Source organism: Solanum dulcamara, chromosome 11 (genome assembly GCF_947179165.1).
Source record: "Solanum dulcamara chromosome 11, daSolDulc1.2, whole genome shotgun sequence".
In the NCBI taxonomy this organism is placed as follows: Eukaryota; Viridiplantae; Streptophyta; class Magnoliopsida; order Solanales; family Solanaceae; genus Solanum; species Solanum dulcamara.
The window spans coordinates 39,617,609-39,630,993 of NC_077247.1; the positions used below are offsets into that span (position 1 = coordinate 39,617,609).

The following is a 13,385-nucleotide window of genomic DNA, read 5'->3' on the forward strand; positions in this document are numbered from 1 at the left end:
ACAATATTATTTTAATAAATACATTGTTTGAATAGATTGTATCGTCTCTGTCGTTACATAATGTCACATATTTATTATTTGAATAATAAACTTACAAGAAAAGTAAAGTACGGGGTAGAACTTGTATGAAAAAGTGGGTAAAAGATGAAATATAATTATTAAATAAAAAATAAAGACAAAATAAGAAGAAAATATTAAGGTAACGATTCGATCACACCAAATCGATCGTTACATAAAATGAGTATTTTCGTCATTATCTAACGATTGATTTAAATAAAACAGTACGATATAATATATTTAAGTATCAATCAAAATAAATATTGTATTTAAACAAACAATACAATAGAATATATCAACCATCCAAATCCAAACAAGGTGTATAGAAAACAGCCTAGTTTTAAATAGTTGCCGCCGCCGAGAAGCGAGTGTCTGAACGTCACCTATGACATGAGTTATGGTTCAATATCTCTAGCACTTGAATCCTCTTCTTCCCTTTTCACTAAAATACTCCATTACACTCAATGCAGAAACCTTCCAAAAGGCCAATCTCTTCACGCCCATCTCATTAAAACTGGTTCTTCATCTTCTTGCATTTACCTATCCAACAGCATTGTCAACTTGTACGCCAAGTGCCACCGTTTGTCGGACGCCCATCTCGCCTTCCAAGAAATACAGAACAAAGACGTTGTCTCATGGAATTGCCTCATCAATGGCTATTCTCAATTGGGTCGTCGAGATTCCTCTCTTTCCGTCCTCAAACTCTTCAAGCAAATGAGACAGGAAAACGCCCTCCCAAATCCTCACACCTTTGCTGGCATTTTCACTGCGGTTTCGTCTTTGGGGGACTCTTTTACTGGGAAGCAAGCCCATTGTCTTGCGTTCAAACTCAGTTATCTTTCCGATGTATTTGTGGGTAGTTCTTTGCTGAACTTGTATTGTAAGGCTGGTCATCATCTTGTTGATGCCCGCAAGGTGTTTGATGAAATGCCTGAGAGAAATTCTGTTTCTTGGACTACGATGATATCTGGGTATGCGTCCCAGAGGCTAGTTAAGGAGGCTGTGGGAGTGTTTAAGGTGATGCTATGGGAGAGAGGGCAGGAAGTGAATGAGTTTGTCTTTACTAGTGTTCTTAGTGCTATTGCATTGTCTGAGTTTGTTGATGTTGGAAAGCAAATTCATTGTCTTTCCCTGAAGAATGGATTTTTGTGGGCTGTTTCTGTTGCTAATGCTACTGTTACTATGTATGCAAAGTGTGGGAATTTGGATGATGCATGTTGTGTGTTCGAGCTCTCCTCTGAAAAGAATTCTATAACCTGGTCTGCGTTAATTACTGGTTACTCACAGAATGGGGATTGTGAGAAGGCGTTGAAGTTGTTCTCTGAGATGCATAGCTGTGGGATGAATCCCAGTGAGTACACTCTGGTTGGGGTGCTTAATGCTTGTAGTGATTTTGATGCACTTAGAGAAGGAAAACAGGTGCATGGATATCTATTGAAGTTGGGATTTGAGCCTCAAATGTATATTCTGACTGCCTTAGTGGACATGTATGCTAAATGTGGTAATATAAGTGATGCCAGAAGAGGTTTTGATTATTTGAAAGAACCCGATATAGTCCTATGGACTTCCATGATAGCAGGATATGTAAAGAATGGGGATAATGAAAGTGCTATGGGAATGTATTGTCGAATGCTGATGGAGGGTGTTGTACCCAATGAGTTGACAATGGTGAGCGTGCTAAAAGCCTGTTCTAGCATTGCTGCTTTGGAACAGGGGAAGCAGATTCATGCTCATATAGTCAAGCATGGGTTTAGTCTTGAAGTTCCAATTGGAAGTGCTCTGTCAACTATGTATGCAAAATCTGGAAGCCTCCATGACGGTAATCTAGTCTTTAGGCGGATGCCTGCTAGGGACTTAGTGTCATGGAACTCAATGATGTCAGGTCTTTCTCAGAATGGCTGCGGCACTGAAGCTCTTGAACTTTTTGAGGAAATGCTTATTGAGGGAACAAGGCCAGATTATGTTACTTTTGTAAACATTCTTTCTGCTTGTAGTCACATGGGTTTGGTAAAGAGAGGGTGGAATATTTTCAAGATGATGTCTAATGAGTTTGGGATAGAGCCAAGGCTAGAACATTTTGCGTGTATGGTAGATATGTTCGGTCGTGCTGGAAAACTCTACGAAGCAAAAGAATTTATCGAGTCAGCAGCAAATCATATTGACCATGGTCTGTGTTTGTGGCGTATCTTGCTAAGTGCTTGCAGGAACTATAGAAACTATGAACTAGGTGCATACGCTGGAGAGAAGTTGATGGAATTGAGTTCGCAAGAATCATCTGCTTATGTGCTACTCTCTAGTATTTATTCAGCTCTGGGAAGATTGGAGGATGTTGAACGCGTGAGAAAGTTGATGAATCTCCGTGGAGTAAGCAAAGAGCCTGGATGTAGCTGGATTGAGCTAAAGAGTCAGTTTCATGTATTTGTTGTTGGAGATCAATTGCATCCACAAATCATACATATACGCGACGAGATATGGAGATTAAGCAAGCTAATGAAAGATGAGGGATACAAATCAGATTTTGATCCTTGCTTGAGTTAGAGGGAGTTATTGACTGATTCCAGATGCTTTTATGGAAATTATATTTTCTACGAAATTGAAGATTTGGTTTTTTATTAAACACATGTTATGTTAGTCACAATTTTTTCCTCTTATTTATGCGATAGGATGACTATACCCAAAAAATATACCAAGAAAGATAGATTCAAGTATCTTGGGTTTATAATTTGGGAGAGTGGGGACATCGACTATGATATCACACACCATATCGGTGCGGCGTACATAAAGTGGAGGCTGGGCTCTGGAGTATTGTGTGATAAAAAGGTAGCACCCACCAAAACTCAAAGGTAAGTTCTATAGAGTAGTGGTTAGACCGATTTTGTTGTATGAGACTGAGTGTTGGCTAGTCAAGAAATCTTATGTCTAAAAAATGCATATTGCGGAAGTGAGGATGTTGAGGTGGATGCGTGGACATACTAGGAGTGATAAGATTAGAAATGAGGATATTCACAAAATTCTTGGTATTATTGTTTGCTTCTAAAGAACATCTAAAATTTTGTTGCATGAATTTTTTAATTCACTTAAGTGCAATAAACTTTATAAACAGCTAATGTTGAATTAGGTGGTAATTACCATGAAACCTTCAGCGATTTATTTGAAACCCTACATTCAATACTCATTTTGTAGTCCTAACTCTTTCTAATCTAGAAAACTAATAATTAGTTTTTGTTGGTCCATCCAAGTATTGAAAGAGTTCAACTATTAATTTAGGAGTACTCCAAAAGTCCACAGAACTTGAGTTTGACCTGCTGAAAGATATTTGTTCATGACAAAATTGGAGTCCGACATGCGGGAAGATACTTGTTCACGCTTCGAGTGGTATTTTTCAAATTTTACTCTTAACATATTTGTATGTTCTATGTGATCATATATGTTTTCTATTATTCATGAAAGTTGTATGTTTTCTGAAATGCTTCCGTTATACATGTTTTCAATAATTGGTATCATCAGTCATACACCTAAACAATCAAGCTTGATATTTTTTTTTAGATAATCATTATGATTATTTATCTTTTTTTGGTGTAACTATAAAATCATGAAAATTTTCCAGAGCAACTTTAACTTGTTTCATGAATTTGCCTTCAAACTGCTCCAAGTCTCCAGTTCAATGATACTTATTTAATACAAGTTTCTTAAAAATATTTTTACTACATCCGTCATCTAAATCACTTTTAAATTTTCGCTAGCTTGTTTCATAGTTGAAATATAAAATTCTAATGATCATAACAAATGAATTAAAATAAAAATTACATAAGTACACCAATAAAAATGATATATCTAAAGTGATTCCACAAATGAAGTGTGAAGAGAATGAGGAATAAGTAGATCTTACCTTATCTTTGTGAGGTAAAGGTTTATTTCAAATAGCCCTAAAAAATGACTTGAAGAATGAATATACTAAAAAAATAAAATTATTGTATTCAAGAATATCATTGAACGAAAAATTTGAAAGTAGTCTGAAGACAAATTCATGGATCAAGGTTAAAGTTACTATGGAGACTTCCCATGAATTTATAGTTACTCAAAAGAAGATGAAGAATCATTAAGAAAAATATTAAGTTTGATCATTAAAAACTAAAAAGACTGACAATATTATGGTCTAGTAATCAATACCTTTTGAATGTCTAATAGTGAGTGAGATGAGTACTAAATGTTAGTTCATTATCTAGCAATTTTTTCATTGTTGAAAAGAGAAACAGTTTGAAGTGTACATTGAAAGACCTCTTATATATATAGGAATTATGCAAAAGCAAAGATATTGAGGATTTTACCATTATATTTTTTAAATGTGTATGACACTTTTCGAAGGTTCTACTACGATAGATAGTTATGATTGATTTCAAGTTACACTACTTCATGTCCTGACGCTTCATCTGTATCTACTAATATAAATAAAAATGCATTGGATGATGTTGGACATCTTCTTATTGACAAACCTGCTGCTCCTACTAATTCTCCCAGACTTTAGTTTCAATGAAACGAAGAATTTGAAAGAGAAAAGAAAATCATCTAAATTGAAAAATAACCAAAAGATGAGTGCAACATTATTGTTTATAATTTTTTTTTTTTAAAACAGTGAGCCTGACATTGGAGAATGCATGAAAAAATTAAAAGATCTTGAATGGGAAGGATCGTTGTATAATACAAATGTTTGTATACTTTGTGAAGGTGATATCTACAAAAGAGATTAGATGACAATAACACACAACAAATTACAGAGTTAGGTTAAGGCGATGGAAAAAAAATGAGAATTTTTTATTTTACAAATTAGGTTTCGAATTCATTTCAAATTCTCCAAAAAACTTGATTTTAAAATTTCATATCATGATTTCACAATTTTTAAATACAAAAATTGACTCATAAGTTTATATATAACATAATCCATCATTTTATATCTACATAACTTTTTGCGAGATACCAAAGGAGTGGTGAAATATTCAAAAAATATGAACATAATGATATAATTACTAATGATATTGATCATTTTCAATTATATTTAAATGTAGCACACTACATCTATGTTCAATTTTATTTTTGACAGAATACATAAATAGACTCCTATAGTTATCCATGAATTTTACTTGAACATTTCAAATAAGACTTGAACAAACACTTATACAACAGTAATTTGTACCTATTAAGCCCTTTCTGCTAACATGACAAAGTGTGTGTAAGGACATAATTTAGCCAAAAATAGATTTACCTCTTCTTCTATTCTTTGTTTCAATCGGTGCTCACACCACCATTTAACCATCGCAATCATTGACGTCATCACCATCCTTCTTGATTTTCAGCCGTTTTCCTTCTCCACACCATCTTGTTTTTTTCACCAAATCTGTCGTCACCATCCACAAGTCTACCATCGTGAAGATTTTTCTTCTTTCTTAGCCTTTCAAACAACCAACGACAACATTCAAATCTGCCACCTTAGATTTTTCGTCGGAAAAATGGTATCGCCGCTGCCACCATACATCTCTCCCTTCTTCATCTCTTTTGTCAAATCAAATCCAAACATTAATTAAATCTAAATCTGAAAATAAAAGAAATACAAAAAAAAAAATAAAAAAAATTGGGAAGAAGATGAAGTGGGGGATGCCCTCCCATTGACATGAAATATTAAGCACAAATCATGACATAAAGATACGAAAAAGTTAAAATAACAAGCAATCAGTGATCGAATGTCTCCTCACAAATTCATTATTTCCGGCAAAACTTCATTTTTTCCGACAAAACTAATACGAATCTGAAATTTTTCTTTGAAATAATTGTTGTATTCAAACTCTAAAGAACTCACAATACAAGAAGAAGAAAAAATATTAATAAATCTAATATGTTCGAGGATGAAAGTATGACACACTCTCTCATTTTAGTTTGATTGACAAAAAATGTTCGATAGGTATACTTTTTGACCAATATAGGTGTTCGATTGGAACAAGTTTAAATTAAAGTGTCTAAATAAAATATGTGGACAATTTTAAGAATCTATTTATGTATTTTATTTTTATTTTTTATTAAATTATCGTTCGATCAATAAATGTTACATTTTTTTATAATAGATTTGTGATAGTGTATTATACTTTTATCATGAATGATTTCATATCACATTATCAAACAGGTCATTAGAGTCAAATATGTTCCAAGAGATAAAGATTTAACATTCTCTTTACCTGTAAAAAATACATATTAGAATTATTGTCTAGTACTGATAAAAAATACATAAAATTAGTGCATGCCTCGTGATGCATTTGTTTGACTATGTCAATATTTTAGACGTAATGATTGACTTTTAAATAGCCCACATATATCAATGAAAAGGAGGATAGCACTTCCTACTTTTATTATATCCTTGTTGAAAGGTTCTGTCATTTTTCTCGGGCCACAAACAACGGAAGCTAATAACTGATATCATTTCACAACATACATAAAAAAAGACACTTAAATTTTAAATTTAGAGTTAATTTTTTAGATGATCACTCAACTTTATGTAATAAGAATTTGACAATAATAACATACTCAATGTTATATTATAAGTCGAGTCGGAAAGGGTTTTATATACGCAACATACTTCTACCTCATAAAAATAAAGAGATTATTTTTAAAATCGAAAAGCTTTATCTAACTACTGTTCAATCCAACTTCGAATCAGAATTTGCTGCCGAGGAGTCAAAACATTTTGTACATTGGTATTACAATAATTTGAGTCTAACAAAACAAGAAGTCGTTGTAGTATAGTGGTAAGTATTCCCGCCTGTCACGCGGGTGACCCGGGTTCGATCCCCGGCAACGGCGTTTTATACATTTATTATGCTTTTTATGATAATCCTGTTTTCTCTGTTTATTTAAGATTGGGTTCTTTGAGTTGGGCTTGGATTATACATTAAGAAAAGGAAAGAAATTGCAGTAATGCCTTGAGTTATCTAATTTACAAAATATAGTTAAATTCAATATGTTTTCACTTCCATTACTTATTTTATTTGAATTATTTTTTTGAGTTTATCGAAAACAACTCTCTATTTCTCCCATACTATATACTTTGAGACCCCATTTGAATGCAAAAACGTGCTATTATCTCGAATATCTGACATTTACAATGACGAATCATGGGAGTTCAGGGGACCTCCACTAGAACTTCTTATCTTGTGTTTGTTGTTCTATTTTTCCTGTTTCTTGTCTATTACTCCCTTATTTTAGTCAAAGCCGTGTTTCTTGTCAACTGTCAGAAATCTAACCTTAATTTTGCCTTTGCCAATTGGCATTTAGTTCCTGTAGTGTGCTTAAAATACAAATAAATATAGCCGTGAATCTTTATGGACCACCTAGAGCTAAGCCCCAACTTTTCTTCAGAAGCCCACTTTCAGTAGCCCGGTCCAAATGTACTACAAAAACAACAGTTTATTCAATGCACACGTAAACTATTTCTTTTTTATCCTCATTTTCTTCCAACTTGATAACTTTGACCCCATAAACGCTAGAATTGTGGAATAGAAATCTTCTAAGTTATATATTTTTCGATTGTTAATTAGTTATATACATGATGTAATTGTTTCAAATTTGTATAAGAAAATATTTTTCCTTAAATGCAACGACTATTTGCTTCAATAAATAAGAAATTAACTTTGTTGGAACTCTATTTCTAACTATTAATCTATTTTGTTCTTTATGTTTACATACATGTTCTTGTTGTGTATAATTTGTAGTCAAAGGCCGCCAATTAGTGTCAGAATTCTACCCAAATTTGCGTTGGCAGCTACTTACTGTTGGTCCTTTAAAATATAAATACAAACTAGCCGTGAATGTTTGTGGACCACTCAAAATACAACAAATTAATAGAGACGAAGACCCAAAATTTTCTTCAGAAGCCCACTTTCAGTATTATCTCATGGTGTCATTTGGTGCGATGTATAATGTATAATAATTTCAGTGATAAAATATATGACTATTTTATCTTGCATTTGGTTGAAGGTATTATGCAGTTATGAGATTATTTATCCACCACTTATACCTTAGTGATGGGATAAGTTATCCCATATACATGCTAAAATAACTTATTACAGAATAATTAATCCGGAGATAACTTGTTTCCAACCAATAAATAAATAAATACAGATATTATAAAAATGAAATTACGAGTACTTGATAACTAGTGCTTATTAGTCCATTGGTTAAGCGAGCGAACTTTGGTTGACTCTGATCAAAATTTTAATTATGCCACATAAATTGAAATGGAGGGAATAACACATTACAAACCACATCAGAGATGTAAATCACATTAGGCAAATCATGTGTGATGAGGTTGACTGAGAAGGTGTTGGTTGGGAGAATCGGTCCCTGACCCCCCTTTTGGGTTACCAAATGTTGTACCAACTCAATCACACTTACGTATCCTCTAATGTAATATCTTAAGAAAATTTGTTCAGTTTTTAAATGTGTACGCCGCTAACTAAAAGTTCACACTTTAAATTATTGTGTCACGCGTTTGATTTTTATTTGTTTTTCTGATTTCTACTCTCTTGTTAGACTTGATCCTTACTCCTGGTTAATAATGATGTTTGATTTGATTTTCTCAAATGGAGATTGAAGACATAGCAAATCCCAAATTGATACTCATAGTTATATGATTAAGTGAACTTGGATAGTGTAATTGCAAAGAATTACTCAAGTCCTAATGGCACCATTAGTAATCATAATTCACTGGATTGTACATTTCCAAGCTGTCTGGGATTGATACCAATTAATACAAAGATTTTGTTGTTGTTGCTTCATAATCCCATTTTGATTACTCCTAGGAAGATATGTAACATGACACACATTGGCTATTGAGTGTATAACATTTGAAGGACTAAGGAGGAAGTTTCATGGGACATAATATAAGAAACAAATATGTCTGAATAATAGAAGATGGGTACCATGTCTGTCACGAGAACATCACGTGCCAACATGTCCTCCTTTGTACAGTACAACTATGTCTTTTTCTAGAATATTATATATGTAACAGCTTGGAACACCTTGAAAATCATCAAACACATGAGTGTTATTTAATCTTCATTGTCTCCTCTTTCTCTAGGTTCTTTTTCTTCAGCCATCTTATGTCATGTGTTATGCTCCGTACTTAAATCATTACTATGAAATTGACCACACCAAACATTAGTTTCTTCACTCCCCCCCAAAAAGACCCCTCTAATTATCACTTATCACCCACTCACTTCTAAACTATCTTTTTTTTTTGAGTTTCATATCTAAACTATTGAAAGTGTGACTTTCATTTCTGAAAAAGGTCCCCTCTAACCACTTACCACCCACCCACCACTCAAACCTAGGTTAATCATATATACTCATAATGTAAAAATATTTTTTTGATATAATCGATGAATATAACTTAAATTAAGGTAATGAAGGCTGTCAAGGAAAAGTTACTGAGAAGAGCGAAAGACAGAATATATTAAAAGGTACGTAAAACCATTGTCCTGTTCTCGCTAAACATGTTGTTAAATTAACTTAAACTTGGTTGGAATGAAGGTTATCATGTTAATTTAATAGTAATTTGCGGACTGTCCTGTCTATTGTTTGTCTCGTAATCTCAGTTTAATTCCCCTTTAGATTTGAACCCAGTTTATCTTAATATTGGATTCTTAATTAATGATTGACCATATAATACAGCTTAATAAGTTGCCTAATCTAACTACTTTTTGACTCGTGACATGTTGTCAGCTAACTAATAATAGATGGAGGGGAAAATAAAGCCACAATAGAAGGGAAATTGACAGGTTAATATCTATAGCATTTTAGGAATTTAAGCCTAAGATTCTGTACAATAATACTAGTTAGCGTACATTTGTGCATTGAAAACGAGCAAAACAAATTGAAGCTTCGGGGAAATATCCTACTAAACTTCTGGAGAAAGAAATTAAATTACAGTAATTATTAAATTATAACTCAAAGCTTTTCCAAAAAAAGTAGTACTCCATCTGTCTCAATTTATATGATTCATTTTTTTTAGTCAGTCCCTAAAAGAATAACACATTTTTATATTTGGTAACAATTTAACCTTAAAATACTTATTTTGCTCTTAATGAAATAATTTAATTGATACAAATATCTATGACTTATTTTAGATTATAAATTTCAAATATTTTTATTTATTAAATTACATGTCAAGTCTAATTACATCACATAAATTATCATATAGAAAGTATCTCTATATTGCAAGCATTTTAGCTTACATGGCCGACCCAAGTCATCACTTATCCCCGTGGATGATGCCCACAACATATAATGTTGATGAAGAGAGCACGAGCATCTAAAGACTCACCGTTGACAAGGTACAAATCATAAAAGAAAAAATTGTCGATGAATGAGATGGAATCACACATAGGACCGATACAAGATTTCTTAACTCCTTATAAGACTCGAACAATCTTTTTCTTTTGAATTAGTTTTTGCTAGATAGAATAATTTGACGTGGCAGGTGATTGAGAAGGTAGAGACTAGAGATGGGCAGAGCTTAGATTCCAAGTGTATTGGGGCTTGTGGGGGTGGGGCTGTTTCTTGGTAATGTCCTTTCTTTTTGTTAAATATTGCATGCTTTGGACCACATACATTACTCCTCCTCTATATAAGAAAATGCCTTCTCCTTTTCCCTCTTCAAATCCAACTTCATTCTTCTACTACTTTGCTCAGTCTCTCTCACACACACACAAAAAGAACTTTTTCCCTATATACCTTGAATTCAAAGAAATTGGCAATAAAAATGAAGATGAACAATACTGGTGGTGCAAGTCATGATGAGAGGTCAAAGAAGAAAATGTCAAGTGGAAGACTTGGAAAGTTTCTTAAGGAGCAAAGAGGGAGGCTTTACATAATGAGAAGATGTGTAGTCATGCTTCTATGTTGGCATGATTGATGATCCAAATTGAAATATATTGAATCACCATGATGAAAAATCTAGCAAAGGGGGAAGGCCCAGAGACGTCGAATTCGAATCGATATTAAACAGAATGACAAAGAGTTTCGAAATTGAATCTTGAGTTTAATAGAGACGAGAAGAGAAAGTCCAAGTTATATAAATCTTCAAGCTCGAAAAGGGTCATTGTTCGCGGCTGTTTACCTTTTAGTTTCCAATTGTAAATACAAAAGAGAAATATTTAGTTACCTGAAAAGTTAGAATTAGTACCAATATTCCCATGAGGAGCTACGTTGATTACGGTTTACAATATATTCAAGCTCAGCTTAATCATTTACGTACTATAATACTCTAGTTTCTTCTCAAATCTACCCCTCAATAGAGGCAATTATTAGCACTATTTGTAAATATTCTTAAAGACATTAGATCAAATGACAATTAACTAACGCTAATAAAAATTTTAACATTCTTTGTTAATGTGCATATTTATTACTGCTAAAGGTTGTTTTTGATCGGAGCGTGAATTGATGCTACAAGAACAAAATTCATGAATGTTCATTCAGTTTTGCTAAATGGGCAAGTAGTTATTGCCTTTTGCTTTCCCTTTTTAGCTTCTTTCGAATGGAAAGGCGTTTTTGATATGTCTGGGAGAGACAAATTCTGAATGTAAGAGTCAACATAAGCTCAGAATTAGAATTATATTTATTATGTTAGAATAATTCAAGTGAGAAAGAATGAGTTCAACTGATAACTAGTGCTTAATTAAACACGCAATTAACAACTTTAGGATAAAAGTAGTAATTAAGAATCCATGAGTCCAAAATTTTGGGTCCTCCATATATTGGTTTGGAACTCTAGCGGTTTGGCCCCAAATATTTTTTGAAAAAACAATTTGAAAAAAACTTGGGAACTAATATTTGGCCATATAATTTGTCATTATTTGAAAAATATATTTGACAAATATTTCATGTTCCCAAGTTTTAGAAAAATTTAGAACTTGGGTCAAGTTCTAATATTTGGGAAGTTTTAAAAATTATCTCAAATTTTTATATTTTATAAAAATACTCATTATTTATTAATTCCAACTAATATTTATCTACCAACTTACTCCATTTACGTGGCCAACCAACACCATTAAATAACATCTCTATCTACCTCCTCCGAAAAAGAATAATTTGAGTGACAAGATTGAGAAAAAAAAACAATTTGTTTTTACTGCAATTAATGCATAGTTCTTGCACATATTGTTAATTTGTTGTTGTTGATTGTTATCAATTATGTTATAAAGTTTTTTTTTTAACGGAACATGTTTATTATAAAATGATAATACAAACTTATGGGTATTTTTAATAATTTTTAGAACTTATTGGTGCAAAATAATATTTTTGAAAAAGACAAATATTGTTGAGAAAATTTATGGCCAAACACATGATAAAACTTCATCAAAAAATAATTTGCCAAGAATATTTGAAAATTTAGAGTCAAACACTAGCTTGATAATGCACGGGTTAAGAATTAAAAAAAAGTATTAAAAGAAAAGAGGGGGTTAAGTTGCAATATTGAATATTTGTGAATCATCACGGATATATTTTTGGTAGCTACAAATTAAACTATATCCCACACGGCATGGTTGGACTTCTCTGTGAAAAAAGGATAAGAATTATTGGAGGATACATGTGCGTTTGTTCCCAGTGAAATGACACCAGAATATCCTAGCTAGCTACTATATATTTTTGTCTTTCTTATTGGACTCCATATTTGCATTATATTTCTACCATTCAATTTCAGAAGAAATTTATTATGAAATTTATAAGCCTATAATTATTATGGAAAAACACCTTCATGCTTGTCTAAATAAAATAATTCGCCCCATTCGATCTTATTTTAACAAAAAATATTACTGAGATTGCCTTAGGCTAGCTCCTATATTTCTTATCTAATTAATCCATTTAGTTAGTTTCTTGGTTTCCCAATTATGTTAACTATAACACCAACGTAAGTTGAGTGCTAATTAACTTTATCCTTCTTAGAAAACAGTCAGTGATTAGTGGTCTCATTAAGGTGGGAGTGGCCTAGCTCCGTGGTGGGGAAGATATGGGGGAGGCGACATTGAGATGATTCAGACATGTGAACAAAAGATCTATCTTATTGAGGAGGTGTGAGAGTTTGACTACAAAAATTATAGGCAAGAAGAGGTAGAGGTAGACCAAATAAGTTTTTGGGAGAGAGTTAAATAGAACATAGCACACATGTAGTTTACCGATGACATGACCTCTAATAGGAAGATATGGAGGTCAAAGATTTGGGTAGAAGGTTAATAGATAGTCAAGTGTGTTGTCTAGTTCCCTTATTTGCTGCAGTTAGTGTATTA

The 13,385-nt window shown here is 32.7% G+C and overlaps 2 protein-coding genes and 1 non-coding gene across 3 annotated transcripts; all 3 read left to right on the forward strand.

Moving 5' to 3' along the window:
- Nucleotides 1-360: 360 nt before the first annotated feature.
- On the forward strand, nt 361-3,124 carry LOC129874813 (pentatricopeptide repeat-containing protein At2g33680). The gene has a single exon (XM_055950178.1). It carries the CDS (start codon nt 448-450, stop codon nt 2,593-2,595), a length of 2,148 nt encoding a protein of 715 aa, XP_055806153.1. The 5' UTR covers nt 361-447; the 3' UTR covers nt 2,596-3,124.
- A 3,707-nt stretch (nt 3,125-6,831) lies between these two features.
- TRNAD-GUC (transfer RNA aspartic acid (anticodon GUC)) lies at nt 6,832-6,903 on the forward strand. Its single transcript has one exon. It is a non-coding gene; the product is annotated as a tRNA-Asp (tRNA).
- Nucleotides 6,904-10,448: 3,545 nt separating this feature from the next.
- Nucleotides 10,449-11,516, forward strand: LOC129874815 (small polypeptide DEVIL 4). The gene has a single exon (XM_055950179.1). The coding sequence runs from the start codon at nt 10,862-10,864 to the stop codon at nt 11,012-11,014; it is 153 nt and encodes a 50-aa protein (XP_055806154.1). The 5' UTR covers nt 10,449-10,861; the 3' UTR covers nt 11,015-11,516.
- Nucleotides 11,517-13,385: the final 1,869 nt, after the last annotated feature.